This window comes from Oncorhynchus mykiss, chromosome 7, assembly GCF_013265735.2.
Source record: "Oncorhynchus mykiss isolate Arlee chromosome 7, USDA_OmykA_1.1, whole genome shotgun sequence".
NCBI classification, from domain to species: Eukaryota; Metazoa; Chordata; class Actinopteri; order Salmoniformes; family Salmonidae; genus Oncorhynchus; species Oncorhynchus mykiss.
The window spans coordinates 4453870-4474755 of record NC_048571.1 but is presented as its reverse complement, the minus strand read 5'-3'; the positions used below and the strand labels follow the sequence as shown (position 1 = coordinate 4474755).

The following is a 20886-nucleotide window of genomic DNA, read 5'->3' as shown; positions in this document are numbered from 1 at the left end:
ATAGAACATTGGTGGTGTGAAAAACAGACTTCCCTGGTGTTTATAGGACATTGGTGGGGTGAAAAACGGACTTCCCTGGTGTTTATAGGACATTGGTGGGGTGAAAAACAGACTTCCCTGGTGTTTATAGGACATTGGTGGGGTGAAAAACAGACTTCCCTGGTGTTTATAGAACATTGGTGGGGTGAAAAACAGACTTCCCTGGTGTTTATAGGACATTGGTGGGGTGAAAAACAGACTTCCCTGGTGTTTATAGGACGTTGGTGGTGTGAAAAACGGACTTCCCTGGTGTTTATAGGACGTTGGTGGGGTGAAAAACGGACTTCCCTGGTGTTTATAGAACATTGGTGGGGTGAAAAACAGACTTCCCTGGTGTTTATAGGACATTGGTGGGGTGTAAAACAGACTTCCCTGGTGTTTATAGAACATTGGTGGGGTGTAAAACAGACTTCCCTGGTGTTTATAGGACATTGGTGGTGTGAAAAACAGACTTCCCTGGTGTTTATAGGACATTGGTGGGGTGAAAAACAGACTTCCCTGGTGTTTATAGGACGTTGGTGGGGTGAAAAACGGACTTCCCTGGTGTTTATAGGACGTTGGTGGGGTGAAAAACAGACTTCCCTGGTGTTTATAGGACATTGGTGGGGTGAAAAACAGACTTCCCTGGTGTTTATAGGACGTTGGTGGGGTGAAAAAACGGACTTCCCTGGTGTTTATAGGACATTGGTGGGGTGAAAAACAGACTTCCCTGGTGTTTATAGGACATTGGTGGGGCGAAAAAACGGACTTCCCTGGTGTTTATAGAACATTGGTGGGGTGTAAAACAGACTTCCCTGGTGTTTATAGGACATTGGTGGTGTGAAAAACAGACTTCCCTGGTGTTTATAGAACATTGGTGGGGTGAAAAACAGACTTCCCTGGTGTTTATAGGACGTTGGTGGGGTGAAAAACGGACTTCCCTGGTGTTTATAGAACATTGGTGGTGTGAAAAACGGACTTCCCTGGTGTTTATAGAACATTGGTGGGGTGAAAAACAGACTTCCCTGGTGTTTATAGGACGTTGGTGGGGTGAAAAACAGACTTCCCTGGTGTTTATAGGACGTTGGTGGGGTGAAAAACAGACTTCCCTGGTGTTTATAGAACATTGGTGGGGTGAAAAACAGACTTCCCTGGTGTTTATAGAACATTGGTGGGGTGAAAAACGGACTTCCCTGGTGTTTATAGGACATTGGTGGGGTGAAAAACAGACTTCCCTGGTGTTTATAGAACATTGGTGGGGTGAAAAACAGACTTCCCTGGTGTTTATAGAACATTGGTGGTGTGAAAAACAGACTTCCCTGGTGTTTATAGGACGTTGGTGGTGTGAAAAACAGACTTCCCTGGTGTTTATAGAACATTGGTGGGGTGAAAAACAGACTTCCCTGGTGTTTATAGGACATTGGTGGGGTGAAAAACAGACTTCCCTGGTGTTTATAGGACGTTGGTGGGGTGAAAAACAGACTTCCCTGGTGTTTATAGGACATTGGTGGGGTGAAAAACAGACTTCCCTGGTGTTTATAGGACGTTGGTGGGGTGAAAAACGGACTTCCCTGGTGTTTATAGGACATTGGTGGGGTGAAAAACAGACTTCCCTGGTGTTTATAGGACATTGGTGGGGCGAAAAACGGACTTCCCTGGTGTTTATAGAACATTGGTGGGGTGTAAAACAGACTTCCCTGGTGTTTATAGGACATTGGTGGTGTGAAAAACAGACTTCCCTGGTGTTTATAGAACATTGGTGGGGTGAAAAACAGACTTCCCTGGTGTTTATAGGACGTTGGTGGGGTGAAAAACGGACTTCCCTGGTGTTTATAGAACATTGGTGGTGTGAAAAACGGACTTCCCTGGTGTTTATAGAACATTGGTGGGGTGAAAAACAGACTTCCCTGGTGTTTATAGGACGTTGGTGGGGTGAAAAACAGACTTCCCTGGTGTTTATAGGACGTTGGTGGGGTGAAAAACAGACTTCCCTGGTGTTTATAGAACATTGGTGGGGTGAAAAACAGACTTCCCTGGTGTTTATAGAACATTGGTGGGGTGAAAAACGGACTTCCCTGGTGTTTATAGGACATTGGTGGGGTGAAAAACAGACTTCCCTGGTGTTTATAGAACATTGGTGGGGTGAAAAACAGACTTCCCTGGTGTTTATAGAACATTGGTGGTGTGAAAAACAGACTTCCCTGGTGTTTATAGGACGTTGGTGGTGTGAAAAACAGACTTCCCTGGTGTTTATAGAACATTGGTGGGGTGAAAAACAGACTTCCCTGGTGTTTATAGGACGTTGGTGGGGTGAAAAACGGACTTCCCTGGTGTTTATAGAACATTGGTGGTGTGAAAAACAGACTTCCCTGGTGTTTATAGAACATTGGTGGGGTGAAAAACAGACTTCCCTGGTGTTTATAGGACGTTGGTGGGGTGAAAAACGGACTTCCCTGGTGTTTATAGAACATTGGTGGGGTGAAAAACGGACTTCCCTGGTGTTTATAGGACATTGGTGGGGTGAAAAACAGACTTCCCTGGTGTTTATAGAACATTGGTGGGGTGAAAAACGGACTTCCCTGGTGTTTATAGAACATTGGTGGGGTGAAAAACGGACTTCCCTGGTGTTTATAGGACGTTGGTGGGGTGAAAAACAGACTTCCCTGGTGTTTATAGAACATTGGTGGGGTGAAAAACAGACTTCCCTGGTGTTTATAGAACATTGGTGGGGTGAAAAACAGACTTCCCTGGTGTTTATAGGACATTGGTGGTGTGAAAAACGGACTTCCCTGGTGTTTATAGAACATTGGTGGGGTGAAAAACAGACTTCCCTGGTGTTTATAGGACATTGGTGGTGTGAAAAACGGACTTCCCTGGTGTTTATAGAACATTGGTGGGGTGTAAAACGGACTTCCCTGGTGTTTATAGGACATTGGTGGTGTGAAAAACGGACTTCCCTGGTGTTTATAGGACATTGGTGGGGTGAAAAACGGACTTCCCTGGTGTTTATAGAACATTGGTGGGGTGAAAAACAGACTTCCCTGGTGTTTATAGAACATTGGTGGGGTGTAAAACGGACTTCCCTGGTGTTTATAGGACATTGGTGGTGTGAAAAACGGACTTCCCTGGTGTTTATAGAACATTGGTGGGGTGAAAAACAGACTTCCCTGGTGTTTATAGGACATTGGTGGTGTGAAAAACGGACTTCCCTGGTGTTTATAGGACATTGGTGGGGTGAAAAACGGACTTCCCTGGTGTTTATAGAACATTGGTGGGGTGAAAAACAGACTTCCCTGGTGTTTATAGGACGTTGGTGGGGTGAAAAACAGACTTCCCTGGTGTTTATAGGACATTGGTGGGGTGAAAAACGGACTTCCCTGGTGTTTATAGAACATTGGTGGGGTGAAAAACAGACTTCCCTGGTGTTTATAGGACGTTGGTGGGGTGGAAAAACAGACTTCCCTGGTGTTTATAGGACATTGGTGGGGTGAAAAACAGACTTCCCTGGTGTTTATAGGACGTTGGTGGGGTGAAAAACGGACTTCCCTGGTGTTTATAGGACGTTGGTGGGGTGAAAAACAGACTTCCCTGGTGTTTATAGAACATTGGTGGGGTGTAAAACAGACTTCCCTGGTGTTTATAGGACGTTGGTGGGGTGAAAAACAGACTTCCCTGGTGTTTATAGGACATTGGTGGGGTGAAAAACAGACTTCCCTGGTGTTTATAGGACGTTGGTGGGGTGAAAAACGGACTTCCCTGGTGTTTATAGGACGTTGGTGGGGTGAAAAACAGACTTCCCTGGTGTTTATAGGACATTGGTGGGGTGAAAAACAGACTTCCCTGGTGTTTATAGAACATTGGTGGGGTGAAAAACAGACTTCCCTGGTGTTTATAGAACGTTGGTGGTGTGAAAATGTATGAGAAGAAATACTGCAGAGAAATGTTTCCAATTCCAACGACAATGAGGATGATTACGAGTACATGATGGATGATTACGAGTACATGATGGATGATTACAAGTACATGATGCATGAGATGTTTAATGATCAACAATTGATGCAATGTTGATTTGTGCCACTCTGCACAACCTCGCTTCAGGGTCACTGCCTCTGGACAACCTCGCTTCAGGGTCACTGCCTCTGGACGTTATGCCTTGTCCAGCTCTTTTATTCAAATGAAGTAGCCTCGTTTAGCCTCGTTCTCCCGCTACCTGCTATGCCTTGTTAGAATGATGAATGAGAGACCAGACTCTCATATCATCAAAACACATAATTCTAGCTGCATATTAAACCAGAGGTTGACCCCTCTCTGAGGATAGGGCCCACTATAAAACAGCACTTAGACAGCATTAATGCCCTAAGTGACATTCCTGAGGCAGAAGGCTTTCATTTAGCTATAGGCTCTTTAAAGTGAGGTCACTCTGGCCTTGCAAATTGGCTTATGTTTTAAACATGGCCCAGGCACTTGGAGGCAGTATGTTTTGACCAGGGCCCGGGCACTTGGAGGCAGTATGTTTTGACCAGGGCCCGGGGACTTGGAGGCAGTATGTTTTGACCAGGGCCCGGGCACTTGGAGGCAGTATGTTTGGACCAGGGCCCAGGCACTCGGGAGGCCGTATGTTTTGACCAGGGCCCGGGCACTCGGGAGGCAGTATGTTTTGACCAGGGCCCGGGCACTCGGGAGGCAGTATGTTTTGACCAGGGCCCGGGCACTCGGGAGGCAGCTGGAGAGCAGAGATAAGGTTGAGCATATAATGAATGTCTTGTCTGTGGAAGGGGGCAGATTGTTCCCAACCTCTCAGAGGAATGTGTCTGTCTCCCAATATGTCTGTCTACTGTCTATTAAACCTTAAATAATGCAGTTGTTCAACTTATCTTATTTTCTACATCTTGAGCAAATTCACGATTCCCCACAAGCTGTGGATGAGTGTCTCTGACCTGTGGCTGTGGATGAGTGTTAAGGATGAGTGTCTCTGACCTGTGGCTGTGGATGAGTGTTAAGGATGAGTGTCTCTGACCTGTGGCTGTGGATGAGTGTTAAGGATGAGTGTCTCTGACCTGTGGCTGTGGATGAGTGTCTCTGACCTGTGGCGTTGGATGAGGTCTAGGTATAAGATATATGGATGATTGTCGAGTTGACATCTGACCTGTGGCTGTGGATGAGTGTTAAAGATACATGTGGCTGTGGATGAGTGCATTGAAGGCCAGTTATGGATGAGGGTTATAGACACCTGTGGCTGTGAATTAGTGCATTGAAGGCCAGTTATGGATGAGTGTTATAGACACCTGTGGATGAGTGCATTGAAGGCCAGTTATGGATGAGGGTTATAGACACCTGTGGATGAGGGTTATAGACACCTGTGGATGAATGCATTGAAGGCCAGTTATGGATGAGGGTTATATACACCTGTGGATGAGGGTTATAGACACCTGTGGCTGTGGATGAGTGCATTGAAGGCCAGTTATGGATGAGGGTTATAGACACCTGTGGATGAGGGTTATAGACACCTTTGGCTGTGGATGAGTGCATTGAAGGCCAGTTATTGATGAGTGTTATGGAGGCGTATCCTCCTACCTGTGGCTGTGGATGAGTGCGTTGAAGGCCAGTTATGGATGAGTGTTATGGAGGAGTATCCTCCTACCTGTGGCTGTGGATGAGTGTGTTGAAGGCCAGTTATTGATGAGTGTTATAGATACCTGTGGCTGTGGAGGAGTGTGTTGAAGGCCAGTTATGGATGAGTGTTATGGAGGAGTATCCTCCTACCTGAGGCTGTGGATGAGTGTGTTGAAGGCCAGTTATGGATGAGTGTTATGGAGGAGTATCCTCCTACCTGTGGCTGTGGATGAGTGTGTTGAAGGCCAGTTATGGATGAGTGTTATGGAGGAGTATCCTCCTACCTGTGGCTGTGGATGAGTGCGTTGAAGGCCAGTTATGGATGAGTGTTATGGAGGCGTATCCTCCTACCTGTGGCTGTGGATGAGTGTGTTGAAGGCCAGTTATGGATGAGTGTTATGGAGGAGTATCCTCCTACCTGTGGCTGTGGATGAGTGCGTTGAAGGCCAGTTATGGATGAGTGTTATAAATACCTGTGGCTGTGGATGAGTGTGTTGAAGGCCAGTTATGGATGAGTGTTATGGAGGAGTATCCTCCTACCTGTGGCTGTGGATGAGTGTGTTGAAGGCCAGTTATGGATGAGTGTTATAAATACCTGTGGCTGTGGATGAGGGCGTTGAAGGCCAGTTATTGATGAGTGTTATAGATACCTGTGGCTGTGGATGAGTGCGTTGAAGGCCAGTTATTGATGAGTGTTATAGATACCTGTGGCTGTGGATGAGTGCGTTGAAGGCCAGTTATTGATGAGTGTTATGGAGGAGTATCCTCCTACCTATGGCTGTGGATGAGTGTGTTGAAGGCCAGTTATTGATGAGTGTTATAGATACCTGTGGCTGTGGATGAGTGCGTTGAAGGCCAGTTATTGATGAGTGTTATGGAGGAGTATCCTCCTACCTGTGGCTGTGGATGAGTGTGTTGAAGGCCAGTTATGGATGAGTGTTATGGAGGAGTATCCTCCTACCTGTGGCTGTGGATGAGTGTGTTGAAGGCCAGTTATGGATGAGTGTTATGGAGGAGTATCCTCCTACCTGTGGCTGTGGATGAGTGCGTTGAAGGCCAGTTATGGATGAGTGTTATGGAGGAGTATCCTCCTACCTGTGGCTGTGGATGAGTGTGTTGAAGGCCAGTTATGGATGAGTGTTATAAATACCTATGGCTGTGGAGGAGTGTGTTGAAGGCCAGTTATTGATGAGTGTTATGGAGGAGTATCCTCCTACCTGAGGCTGTGGATGAGTGCGTTGAAGGCCAGTTATTGATGAGTGTTATGGAGGAGTATCCTCCTACCTGTGGCTGTGGATGAGTGTGTTGAAGGCCAGTTATGGATGAGTGTTATGGAGGAGTATCCTCCTACCTGTGGCTGTGGATGAGTGCGTTGAAGGCCAGTTATGGATGAGGGTTATAGACACCTGTGGATGAGGGTTATAGACACCTTTGGCTGTGGATGAGTGCATTGAAGGCCAGTTATTGATGAGTGTTATGGAGGCGTATCCTCCTACCTGTGGCTGTGGATGAGTGCGTTGAAGGCCAGTTATGGATGAGTGTTATGGAGGAGTATCCTCCTACCTGTGGCTGTGGATGAGTGTGTTGAAGGCCAGTTATTGATGAGTGTTATAGATACCTGTGGCTGTGGAGGAGTGTGTTGAAGGCCAGTTATGGATGAGTGTTATGGAGGAGTATCCTCCTACCTGAGGCTGTGGATGAGTGTGTTGAAGGCCAGTTATGGATGAGTGTTATGGAGGAGTATCCTCCTACCTGTGGCTGTGGATGAGTGTGTTGAAGGCCAGTTATGGATGAGTGTTATGGAGGAGTATCCTCCTACCTGTGGCTGTGGATGAGTGCGTTGAAGGCCAGTTATGGATGAGTGTTATGGAGGCGTATCCTCCTACCTGTGGCTGTGGATGAGTGTGTTGAAGGCCAGTTATGGATGAGTGTTATGGAGGAGTATCCTCCTACCTGTGGCTGTGGATGAGTGCGTTGAAGGCCAGTTATGGATGAGTGTTATAAATACCTGTGGCTGTGGATGAGTGTGTTGAAGGCCAGTTATGGATGAGTGTTATGGAGGAGTATCCTCCTACCTGTGGCTGTGGATGAGTGTGTTGAAGGCCAGTTATGGATGAGTGTTATAAATACCTGTGGCTGTGGATGAGGGCGTTGAAGGCCAGTTATTGATGAGTGTTATAGATACCTGTGGCTGTGGATGAGTGCGTTGAAGGCCAGTTATTGATGAGTGTTATAGATACCTGTGGCTGTGGATGAGTGCGTTGAAGGCCAGTTATTGATGAGTGTTATGGAGGAGTATCCTCCTACCTATGGCTGTGGATGAGTGTGTTGAAGGCCAGTTATTGATGAGTGTTATAGATACCTGTGGCTGTGGATGAGTGCGTTGAAGGCCAGTTATTGATGAGTGTTATGGAGGAGTATCCTCCTACCTGTGGCTGTGGATGAGTGTGTTGAAGGCCAGTTATGGATGAGTGTTATGGAGGAGTATCCTCCTACCTGTGGCTGTGGATGAGTGTGTTGAAGGCCAGTTATGGATGAGTGTTATGGAGGAGTATCCTCCTACCTGTGGCTGTGGATGAGTGCGTTGAAGGCCAGTTATGGATGAGTGTTATGGAGGAGTATCCTCCTACCTGTGGCTGTGGATGAGTGTGTTGAAGGCCAGTTATGGATGAGTGTTATAAATACCTATGGCTGTGGAGGAGTGTGTTGAAGGCCAGTTATTGATGAGTGTTATGGAGGAGTATCCTCCCACCTGAGGCTGTGGATGAGTGCGTTGAAGGCCAGTTATGGATGAGTGTTATGGAGGAGTATCCTCCTACCTGTGGCTGTGGATGAGTGTGTTGAAGGCCAGTTATGGATGAGTGTTATGGAGGAGTATCCTCCTACCTGTGGCTGTGGATGAGTGTGTTGAAGGCCAGTTATGGATGAGTGTTATGGAGGAGTATCCTCCTACCTGTGGCTGTGGATGAGTGTGTTGAAGGCCAGTTATTGATGAGTGTTATGGAGGAGTATCCTCCTACCTGTGGCTGTGGATGAGTGCGTTGAAGGCCAGGCCGTCGGACCAGCTGGAGGAGAAGTTGACCACATTGACGTGGGGATAGTCCTTGGTGGACTGGCGCACCCAGCTAAGCAGAATCTTCTCACTGTTGGTCTGCTGTAGGCCTGCCATCACATCCTTCATCACATCCTTTACCTGGAGAGAGAGAGAAAGAGAGAGAGAGAGCGAGAGAGAGAGAGAGAGAGAGAGAGAAAGAAACAGAGAGAGAGAGAAACAGAGAGAGAGAAACAGAGAGAGAGAGAGACAGAGAGAGAGAGAGAGACAGAGAGAGAGACCGAGAGAGAGACAGAGAGATGGGAGAGAGAGAGTTTTTAATGTTTATTTCACTTTTGTATATTATCTACCTCACTTGCTTTGGCAATGTTAACACATGATTCCCATGCCAATAACGCCCCTTGAATTGAATTGAGAGAGAGACAGAGAGAGAGACAGAGAGAGACAGAGAGAGACAGAGAGAGAGACAGAGAGAGACAGAGAGAGACAGAGAGAGAGACAGAGAGAGACAGAGAGAGAGACAGAGAGAGACAGAGAGAGAGAGAGAGAGAGAGAGAGAGAGAGAGAGAGAGAGACAAGAGAGAGACAGAGAGAGACAGAGAGAGACAGAGAGACAGACAGAGAGAGACAGAGAGAGAGAGAGAGAGAGAGAGAGAGAGAGAGAGAGAGAGAGAGAGAGACAAGAGAGAGACAGAGAGAGACAGAGAGAGACAGAGAGAGACAGAGAGAGAGACAGAGAGAGAGACAGAGAGAGACAGAGAGAGACAGAGAGAAACAGAGAGAGACAGAGAGAGACAGAGAGAGAGACAGAGAGAGACAGAGAGAGACAGAGAGAAACAGAGAGAGACAGAGAGAGACAGAGAGAGAGACAGAGAGAGACAGAGAGAGACAGAGAGAAACAGAGAGAGACAGAGAGAGACAGAGAGAAACAGAGAGAGACAGAGAGAGACAGAGAGAGAGACAGAGAGAGACAGAGAGAGACAGAGAGAAACAGAGAGAGACAGAGAGAGAGACAGAGAGAGAGGGGGGGGTCAAGACAGAAACACAAATTTGCAAAGGACGCAAATACTCCAAATGTCAGACAGAGGTCTGGAGACACATGGAAACAGGGAGACTAATGTCCTCAACACACAGAGGTCTGGAGACACATGGAAACAGGGGGACTAATGTCCTCAACACACAGAGGTCTGGAGACACATGGAAACAGGGAGACTAATGTCCTCAACACACAGAGGTCTGGAGACACATGGAAACAGGGAGACTAATGTCCTCAACACACAGAGGTCTGGAGACACATGGAAACAGGGAGACTAATGTCCTCAACACACAGAGGTCTGGAGACACATGGAAACAGGGAGACTAAGGTCCTCAACACACAGAGGTCTGGAGACACATGGAAACAGGGAGACTAATGTCCTCAACACACAGAGGTCTGGAGACACATGGAAACAGGGAGACTAATGTCCTCAACACCGCCGCTCACACTACAACATTCCCCCTGGAACAGGCTGAATATGTATTTATTGAAGTACCTGATGACAGGTGTTGGGAGCTATTACCACTGAGGCAGGAACTTTCTGTTAAGTTAAAGCAACTTCTCTACACGTCCTGCAATAGTTTTAGGAAGAGTTTGGATTCACTCACACACTCACAGACACGAACACACACGCACACGCACTGACACACAAACACACACACACACACACACACACACACACACACGCACACACAGATGTAATATTCCAATTCAGACACACACACACACCGAGAGAGAGATGTAATATTCCAATTCAGACACACACACACACACACACACACACACACACACACACACACACACACACACACACACACACACACACACACAGAGAGAGAGATGTAATTTTCCAATTCAGACACACACACACACACACACACAGAGAGAGAGATGTAATATTCCTATTCAGACACACACACACACACACACACACACACACACACACACACACACACACACACACACACACACACACACACACACACACACACACACACACACACACACACACACAGAGAGAGAGAGAGAGATGTAATATTCCAATTCAGACACACACACACACAGTTAGCTATTTGAGTGACAGTTCTGGAACATCTCTGCCCAGGGGAAAGGAGTGAAGACGTCCACCACTGGTATGTCTGGTAAAGCTGTATTACTGATGCATATCTTACTGTTGGTATAATTTCATTATTCCAATATGTTTTCATGAATTGAATTCACTTATTCTATTTTATGAGAATTTGTAAGATTCTTATTTGCATAAAATAGACAGAGTCCAGTCTTATCAAAAATAGATAATAGTATTTATTCTCGGAGCGCGCTACCATGTAACCACGAACAACAGTATATATACAAAATATCACGTCATTGGTTCTAGAATGAATCTCCTCCTCTCAACCAAGACAAAGCAGGTTTAAAAGTTCATTCCGACCTACTAGCGCACACACATGACACACAATATAACTGAATTAACTCTTGACCCCTCACCATTATCCATCGCCACTTAGCTGACAGTTCCAGTTAATGGAAAACCTGGGAAAGCACTCAGTGCCTTATCTAAACATCCCATAGCTAAGTTGCGTCGGTTCAACCATAGATTTATGACCTTTTCTGCTTACTTTAAAAAAAACACTTCCAATCCTCTCCAACCTGGCTGGAATGGTATTTATTTCATTTAATTACCCCCTGTTTCAGGCTCCACAATCCCTCACTTATGAATTCATATTGTTAATCAGATATAATAAAACAGAGTATAAGTTTACTTAGTTACAGTTCTATTTGAAATGGGGATATTGTTTAGTCATTTATTCATAATAATTCCTAACACTTACCATCATCTATCGTATCCACTGTCGTGTCTTTGTCTTTTTTTTCATTAACTGAAGATGGATAGTTTTTATCAAAGATTCTCTGTAATTAGTTACTACGCGATCAACTGATTAATCACGTAACTAATTAACTAGGAAGTCGGGGCACCAAGGAAAAATACTCAGATTACAAAGTTATCATTTCCTAAAATAACTTTTCAGATATTTTATCTGATCAATTAGTCTTCGAATTAATGAATTATTTACTTTACCTCACGTTAGTCTCATTCCAAACGTCGTAAATTGTTGGTTATCTGCACGAACCCAGTCTTCACTATGAGTCATCCATATATCAATTGTCTTAAATCATTTATTTATTACTAACTAAATAATTCACAGAAATGCATAAACAAACAAGGTAAATGTAATGATAGGAGGATGTGCCCTAGTGGGCTAAACCGGCATGGCGGCTTGTTAGACAAAATGGGAGCTGGGGGTCGACTAAGAAGTCACTACAGAGTTAATAATTATAACAATTGAAATGCTAATCCTTTGCACATGAACGCTCACTCATTCGGGAACAATGGCAATCAATATATATATTTACGCTCAGTGTGTCGTCTTGATCGCTGGTGAAAAGTTCATTTATTTTGTAGAATTGTCCGTCTCTCGGTTGTGGTTAGAGGGGATAGTTCAGAGTGACATTCGTTATAGAATTAATGTTTTGGTGGTTGTCGTTCTTCGCGTTCAATGATACCGAATTCCTAGCTGCAGACTAGTAATTAATACCAAAGACTTGTTCTTATTCTGTCGGTATCGATAGTCTAAGAGTTTAACCACGTGGTATGGTTAAAAGATTCATCAATGGTCTTCAACCTTTGTCCTCCTGATGGAGAAAAACATGTTCTACAACCTTTGTCCTCCTAATGGAGAAAAACATGTTCTACAACCTTTGTCCTCCTGATGGAGAAAAACATGGTCTACAACCTTTGTCTTCCTAATGGAGAAAAACATGGTCTACAACCTTTGTCCTCCTGATGGAGAAAAACATGGTCTACAACCTTTGTCTTCCTCATGGAGAAAAACATGTTCTACAACCTTTGTCCTCCTAATGGAGAAAAACATGGTCTGCAACCTTTAGCCATCTCGTAATTCGGTCTGCTGATCGAAAACCCGAGTGGGAGTTTTATTCGGAATGGCAGAAAAGGGCTGTCCCAGGACGTCTGACCCTAACTGGGCTCAGGGGCGGTCCAGGATGTCTGACCCTAACTGGGCTCAGGGGCGGTCCAGGATGTCTGACCCTAACTGGGCTCAGGGGAGGTCCTCTGATTTGTCTCTGATTGGGGATCCTATTTAGGTTGCCATTTTCCATGTTGGTTTGGTGGGTTATTGTCTATGTGTAGTTGCCTGTCAGCACTCGTGTGTTTGTTTAGTGTACTTCGTGTAAATAAAGAATGTGTTCATATCACGTTGTGCCTAGGTCTCCTCGTTATGACGAATGTGACATGCACGGACAACCCAGTGGGTACCCACACTTACCACACCCACACACACCATACCCACACACACACACACCATACCCACACACACACACACCATACCCACACACACACACACACACCATACCCACACTTACCACACCCACACACACACCATACCCACACACACACACCCACACACGCCATACCCACACACCCACACACCATACCCACACACACACACCCACACACGCCATACCCACACACACACATACCATACCCACACACACACACACACCATACCCACACCATACCCACACACACCCACACATGCCATACACACACACACACACACACCATACCCACACCATACCCACACCAATCCCCATACTTCCAGGCAAGTTCATTAGTCAGTGATTCGTCTCCAACAGTGTAGCCTAACCCAGCGCTCGCTGCTCGGCCTTCTGGCTACAGACCGAGCGTCCCTCATTTGGGAGTAGGTCACTGCATTGCATTTCCACACTAATTCATTCCATGACGAAGCCCAACGCTGAGACACCCCACTAATGTCTCTGACTGTCTAATTGACTGGGCCTCTTCGCTCTTCACACACCGACTGTCTGTATGTTTAAGACGTCAAATATTCAAACCCAATGGAGATTTCCTCATTAAGCGCATCATTAATTCTATGTAAATGTTCCTGTGGATTCATTAAGTCATTATGACTGAGTGTTGCTGGAGTGAGGGGGAGAGAGAGGGGTGATGAGGAGAGGTGTGAGGGGGAGAGAGAGAGGTGATGGGGAGAAGGGTGAGGGGGAGAGAGAGGGGTGATGAGGGGTGATGGGGAGAGAGAGGGGTGATGGGGAGAGAGAGGGGTGATGAGGAGAGGGGGAGAGAGGGGAGATGAGGAGAGGGGTGAGGGGGAGAGAGAGGGGTGATGAGGGGTGATGGGGAGAGAGAGGGGTGATGAGGAGAGGGGTGAGGGGGAGAGAGAGGGGTGATGAGGGGTGATGGGGAGAGAGAGGGGTGATGAGGAGAGGGGGAGAGAGAGGGGTGATGAGGAGAGGGGGAGAGAGAGGGGAGATGAGGATGAGGGGTGAGGGGGAGAGAGAGGGGTGATGAGGGGTGATGGGGAGAGAGAGGGGTGATGAGGAGAGGGGGAGAGAGAGGGGAGATGAGGAGAGGGGTGAGGGGGAGAGAGAGGGGTGATGGGGAGAGAGAGGGGTGATGAGGGGTGATGGGGAGAGAGAGGGGTGATGAGGGGTGAGGGGGAGAGAGAGGGGTGATGAGGGGTGATGGGGAGAGAGAGGGGAGATGAGGAGAGGGGTGATGAGGAGAGAGGGGGGTGATGAGGAGAGGGGGAGAGAGAGGGGGAGAGAGGGGTGATGAGGAGAGGGGGAGAGAGAGGGGAGATGAGGATGAGGGAGGATGGACTGATCTGCAATACACCTACTGGTCAACACACAGGGGGACTAAACTGACCTGCCAGTGGAGAATTATGCTCCAAATGAGTCCAAGAATCAGTTTATGATTCCCATCAACAATGTCGGCTCCTCCTATATTCACCAGTTCAACCTGCAGAGAAGATACGGGGAGGGAGAGATAGAGGGAGATATACAGGGAGAGAGATATACAGGGAGGGAGAGATAGAGGGAGAGATAGAGGGAGATATACAGGGAGAGATATACAGGGAGGGAGAGATAGAGGGAGAGATAGAGGGAGATATACAGGGAGATATACAGGGAGGGAGACATAGAGGGAGAGATAGAGGGAGATATACAGGGAGAGATATATACAGGGAGGGAGATATACAGGGAGGGAGATATAGAGGGAGATATACAGGGAGAGAGATATACAGGGAGGGAGATATACAGGGAGGGAGATATATAGGGAGGGAGATATACAGGGAGAGAGATATATAGGGAGGGAGATATAGAGGGAGATATACAGGGAGAGAGATATACAGGGAGGGAGATATACAGGGAGATATACAGGGAGAGAGATATACAGGGAGGGAGATATAGAGGGAGATATACAGGGAGGGAGATATACAGGGCGGGAGATATAGAGGGAGATATACAGGGAGAGAGATATATAGGGAGGGAGATATACAGGGAGATATACAGGGAGATATACAGGGAGAGAGATATACAGGGAGGGAGATATAGAGGGAGATATACAGGGAGAGAGATATATAGGGAGGGAGATATACAGGGAGATATACAGGGAGAGAGATATACAGGGAGGGAGACATAGAGGGAGATATACAGGGAGAGAGATATATAGGGAGGGAGATATACAGGGAGATATACAGGGAGATATACAGGGAGAGAGATATACAGGGAGGGAGATATAGAGGGAGATATACAGGGAGGGAGATATACAGGGAGATATACAGGGAGGGAGATATACAGGGCGGGAGATATAGAGGGAGATATACAGGGAGAGAGATATACAGGGAGGGAGATATACAGGGAGATATACAGGGAGGGAGATATACAGGGAGGGAGATATATAGGGAGGGAGATATACAGGGAGAGAGATATACAGGGAGGGAGATATAGAGGGAGATATACAGGGAGGGAGATATACAGGGCGGGAGATATAGAGGGAGAGATAGATGGAGATATACAGGGAGAGAGATATACAGGGAGGGAGATATAGAGGGCGGGAGAGACAGGGAGAGATACAGGGAGGGAGATATAGGGAGGGAGATATACGGGGAGGGAGATATACAGGGAGGGAGATGTAGGGAGGGAGATATACAGGGAGGGAGATATACAGGGAGGGATATATACAGGGAGGGAGGGAGATACATGGAGGGAGAGATGGAGGGAGGGAGAAATGGAGGGAGATACAGGTAGGGAGAGGGATACAGGGAGGGAGAGATAGAGATACAGGGAGGGAGAGATGGAGGGAGAAAGAAATGGAGGGAGATACAGGGAGGGAGAGATAGAGGGAGATACAGGGGAGAGATAGAGGGATAAACAGGGGGAGATAGAGGGATATACAGGGGGAGATAGAGGGAGATACAGGGGGAGATAGAGGGATATACAGGGGAGAGATAGAGGGATAAACAGGGGGAGATAGAGGGAGATACAGTGGAGAGATAGAGGGATATACAGGGGGAGATAGAGGGATATACAGGGGAGAGATAGAGGGATATACAGGGAGAGATAGAGGGATATACAGGGGGAGATAGAGGGAGATACAGGGGGAGATAGAGGGATATACAGGGGAGAGATAGAGGGAGATACAGTGGAGAGATAGAGGGATATACAGGGGGGAGATACAGGGGAGAGATAGAGGGATATACAGGGGAGAGATAGAGGGATATACAGGGGGAGAGATAGAGGGATATACAGGGAGAGATAGAGGGATATACAGGGAGAGATAGAGGGAGATACAGGGAGAGATAGAGGGAGATACAGGGGGAGATAGAGGGATATACAGGGGAGAGATAGAGGGATATACAGGGGGAGAGATAGAGGGATATACAGGGAGAGATCGAGGGATATACAGGGGGAGAGATAGAGGGATATACAGGGGGAGAGATAGAGGGATATACAGGGGGAGAGATAGAGGGATATACAGGGGGAGAGATAGATGGATATACAGGGGGAAGAGATAGATGGATATACAGGGGGAGATATAGAGGGATATACAGGGGGAGATATAGAGGGAGATACAGGGGAGAGATAGAGGGATATACAGGGGAGAGATAGAGGGATATACAGGGGGAGATATAGAGGGATATACAGGGGGGAGAGATAGAGGGATATACAGGGGAGAGATAGAGGGATATACAGGGGGGAGATAGAGGGATATACAGGGGGAGATAGAGGGATATACAGGGGAGAGATAGAGGGATATACAGGGGAGAGAGAGAGGGATATACAGGGGAGAGATAGAGGGATATACAGGGGGAGATGTAGGGATATACAGGGGAGAGATAGAGGGATATACAGGGGAGAGATAGAGGGATATACAGGGGAGAGATAGAGGGATATACAGGGGGGAGATAGAGGGAGAGGGGACGGGATTCAAAAGAGAAAGAGAAAAAGATAGAGGCAGACAAAGAGTTATACCCGAGTTTGCAACCGAGAAAGAGAGAGAAAGAGAGAGAGACAGAGAGAGAGACAGAGACAGAGAGAGAGAGAGAAACAGGGAGAGAGAAAGAGAAACAGAGAGAAAGAGAGAGAGACAGAGAGAGAGAGAAACAGGGAGAGAGAGACAGAGAGAGAGACAGAGAGAGACAGAGACAGAGAGAGAGATAAACAGGGAGAGAGAAAGAGAAACAGAGAGAAAGAGAGAGAGACAGAGAGAGAGAGAAACAGGGAGAGAGAAAGAGAAACAGAGAGAGAAAGAGAGAGAGACAGAGAGAGAGAGAGACAGAGAGAGACAGAGAGAAAGAGAAACAGAGAGAGAAAGAGAGAGAGACAGAGAGAGAGAGAGAGAGAAACAGGGAGAGAAAAAGAGAAACAGAGAGAGAAAGAGAGAGAGACAGAGAGAGAGACAGAGAGAGAGAGAGAGAAACAGGGAGAGAAAAAGAGAAACAGAGAGAGAAAGAGAGAGAGACAGAGAGAGAGAGACAGAGAGAGAGAGCGTGAGAAAGAGAAACAGAGAGAGAGAAAGCATGAGCCAAGATTAATCTAATCTACTGTTTACTTTCAGCTCTACCACCTCCAGAATTTGACTGATGTAAACTCCTGCATTAACATACTGTATCTACACACTATACTGAACACTATTGTTTACATTCGCTTACATAGACATGCAGTCATATATCCCTAATATAACAGAAGAGATACTATCCTCCTCTCCTTCTCATCTTCTCACTCTTCCTCTTCCTCCCCTTCCTCTCTTCCTCCTCCTCTCTTCCTTTCTTCCTCCCCATCCTCTCTTCCTCCTCCTTTTCTCTTCCTCCCCCTCATATCTCCCCCTCCGCTCTTCTTCTCCCTCCTCTCTTCCTCCTCCTCCTCCTCTCATCCTACCCTCCTCTCTTCTTCCCCCTCCTCCTCTCATCCTACCCTCCTCTCTTCTTCCCCCTCCTCCTCTCATCCTACCCCTCCTCTCTTCCTCCCCTTCCTCTCTTCCTTCTCCTCCTCCTCTCTTCCCCCCTCCTCTCATCCTTCTCCTCCTCTCTTTCTCTCCCTCCTCTCTTCCTCCCCCTCCTCTCTTCCTCCCCTTCCTCTCTTTCTCCCCCTTCTCTCTTCCTTCTCCTCCTCCTCTCTTCCTCTCTTCCTCCCCCTCCTCTCTTCCTCCCCTCCTCTCTTCCTTCTCCTCCTCCTCTCTTCCTCCCCTTCATCTCTTCCTTCTCCTCCTCCTCTCTTCCTCCCCCTTCTCCTCCTTCTTCTCTCTTCCTTCTCCTCCTCCTCTCTTCCTCCCCTTCCTCTCTTCCTCTCTTCCTCCCCCTTCTCTCTTCTCCTCCTCCTCTCTTCCTCCTCCTCCTCCTCTCCTCCTCTCTTCATCCCCTTCTCTCTTCCTTCTCCTCTTCCTCCCCTCCTCCCCCTGCTCTCTTCCTCCCCTTCCTCTCTTCCTTCTCCTCCTCCTCTCTTCCTCCCCTTCCTCTCTTCCTTCTCCTCTTCCTCCCCTCCTCTCTTCCTCCCCCTCCTCTCTTCCTCCCCTTCCTCTCTTCCTTCTCCTCCTCCTCTCTTCCTCCCCTTCCTCTCTCCCTCTCTTCCTCCCCCTTCTCTCTTCTCCTCCTCCTCTCTTCCTCCTCCTCCTCCTCTCCTCCTCTCTTCATCCCCTTCTCTCTTCCTTCTCCTCTTCCTCCCCTCCTCTCTTCCTCCCCCTCCTCTCTTCCTCCCCTTCCTCTCTTCCTTCTCCCCCTCCTCTCTTCCTCCCCTTCCTCTCTTCCTTCTCCTCTTCCTCTCTTCCTCCCCTTCCTCTCGTCCTTCTCCTCTTCCTCTCTTCCTCTCTTTCTCCCCCTTCTCTCTTCCTTCTCCTCCTCCTCTCTTCCTCTCTTTCTCTCCCTCTCTTCCTCCCCCTCCTCTCTTCCTCCCCTTCTCTCTTCCTTCTCCTCTTCCTCTCTTCCTCTCTTCCTCCCCTTCTCTCTTCCTTCTCCTCCTCCTCTTTCCTTCTCTTCCTCCTCTCTTCCTCCCCCTCCTCTCTTCCTCTCTTTCTCTTCCTCCTCTCTTCCTCGTCCCTCTCCTCCTCCTCCTCAGTGTGTGATCTGTTCACTAATACGTACATTGTTCTTCTGTAGGATCTGCAGCGCTCTATTGACATTGTTTAGTGAGTGGACGCGCGTGAATCCTCTCTCCTTCACCTGCAGACTCAGAACACACACACACACACACACATACACACACACACACAGAAGAGAAGAGATCCTTCAGAACACACAGAGGCTTTATTTACTGAACATGATATTAAAGACTTTGCTCAGGGCCATTGCTGAAAGAGGTTTATATTACAATAAAAGCTATTGTATAAAGTTTAGGACAAAGGTAGAGGAGGAGGAGAGGAAATGCAAGGAGAAAGACAACAGGTTGGTATAATAGGTGAGGAGATAAGTGAGGAGTTGAGGAGATAAGTGGGGTTAGGAGGCAAGGAGGCGAGGAGGCAAGTGGGGTCAAGAGGATAAGGAAGTGAGGAGATGGAGATACATGGGGCTAGGAGGATAAGGAGGTGAGGAGATGAGGGAGATACATGGGGCTAGAAGGATAAGGAGGTGAGGAGATGAGGAGGTGAGGGAGATACATGGGGCTAGGAGGATAAGGAGGTGAGGAGATGAGGAGGTGAGGGAGATACATGGGGCTAGGAGGATAAGGAGGTGAGGAGATGAGGAGGTGAGGGAGATACATGGGGCTAGGAGGATAAGGAGGTGAGGAGATGAGGAGGTAAGGGAGATACATGGGGCTAGGAGGATAAGGAGGTGAGGTGGTGAGGTGAGGGAGATACATGGCGCTAGGAGGATAAGGAGGTGAGGTGGTGAGGGAGATACATGGGGCTAGGAGGATAAGGAGGTGAGGTGATGAGGTGAGGGAGATACATAGGGCTAGGAGGATAAGGAGGTGAGGAGATGAGGAGGTGAGGGAGATACATGGGGATAGGAGGATAAGGAGGTGAGGAGATGAGGAGGTGAGGGAGATACATGGGGCTAGGAGGATAAGGAGGTGAGGTGGTGAGGTGAGGGAGATACATGGGGCTAGGAGGATAAGGAGGTGAGGTGGTGAGGGAGATACATGGGGCTAGGAGGATAAGGAGGTGAGGAGATGAGGAGGTAAGGGAGATACATGGGGCTAGGAGGATAAGGAGGTGAGGAGATGAGGAGGTGAGGGAGATACATGGGGCTAGGAGGATAAGGAGGTGAGGTGGTGAGGTGAGGGAGATACATGGGGCTAGGAGGATAAGGAGGTGAGGTGGTGAGGGAGATACATGGGGCTAGGAGGATAAGGAGGTGAGGTGATGAGGTGAGGGAGATACATGGGGCTAGGAGGATAAGAAGGTGAGGAGATGAGGAGGTGAGGGAGATACATGGGGCTAGGAGGATAAGGAGGTGAGGTGGTGAGGTGAGGGAGATACATGGGGCTAGGAGGATAAGGAGGTGAGGTGGTGAGGGAGATACATGGGGCTAGGAGGATAAGGAGGTGAGGAGATGAGGTGAGGGAGATACATGGGGCTAGGAGGATAAGGAGGTGAGGTGATGAGGTGAGGGAGATACATGGGGCTAGGAGGATAAGGAGGTGAGGAGATGAGGAGGTGAGGCAGATACATGGGGATAGGAGGATAAGGAGGTGAGGTGATGAGGTGAGGGAGATACATGGGGCTAGGAGGATAAGGAGGTGAGGAGATGAGGAGGTGAGGGAGATACATGGGGCTAGGAGGATAAGGAGGTGAGGAGGTGAATGGGGTTAGGAGGATGGTAAGTCCAGG

At 47.8% G+C, this 20886-nt stretch overlaps 1 protein-coding gene across 10 annotated transcripts in view; it reads right to left on the bottom strand.

Moving 5' to 3' along the window:
• Positions 1-20886, bottom strand: part of LOC110519331 (dystrophin-like) — a 369908-nt gene that overhangs the window by 250522 nt on the left and 98500 nt on the right. For 9 of the 10 annotated variants that reach the window (XM_036982105.1, XM_036982095.1, XM_036982096.1 and 6 more), the window contains exons 4-6: positions 19199-19276; positions 14488-14580; positions 8652-8824 (exon numbers count right to left, since the gene is read on the bottom strand). In XM_036982105.1, coding sequence (XP_036838000.1) covers positions 8652-8824; positions 14488-14580; positions 19199-19276 — 344 coding nt within the window. Of the gene's footprint in view, positions 1-5592; positions 5626-8651; positions 8825-14487; positions 14581-19198; positions 19277-20886 lie in introns of those variants that run through there. The other variant, XM_036982103.1, reaches the window with a different exon arrangement.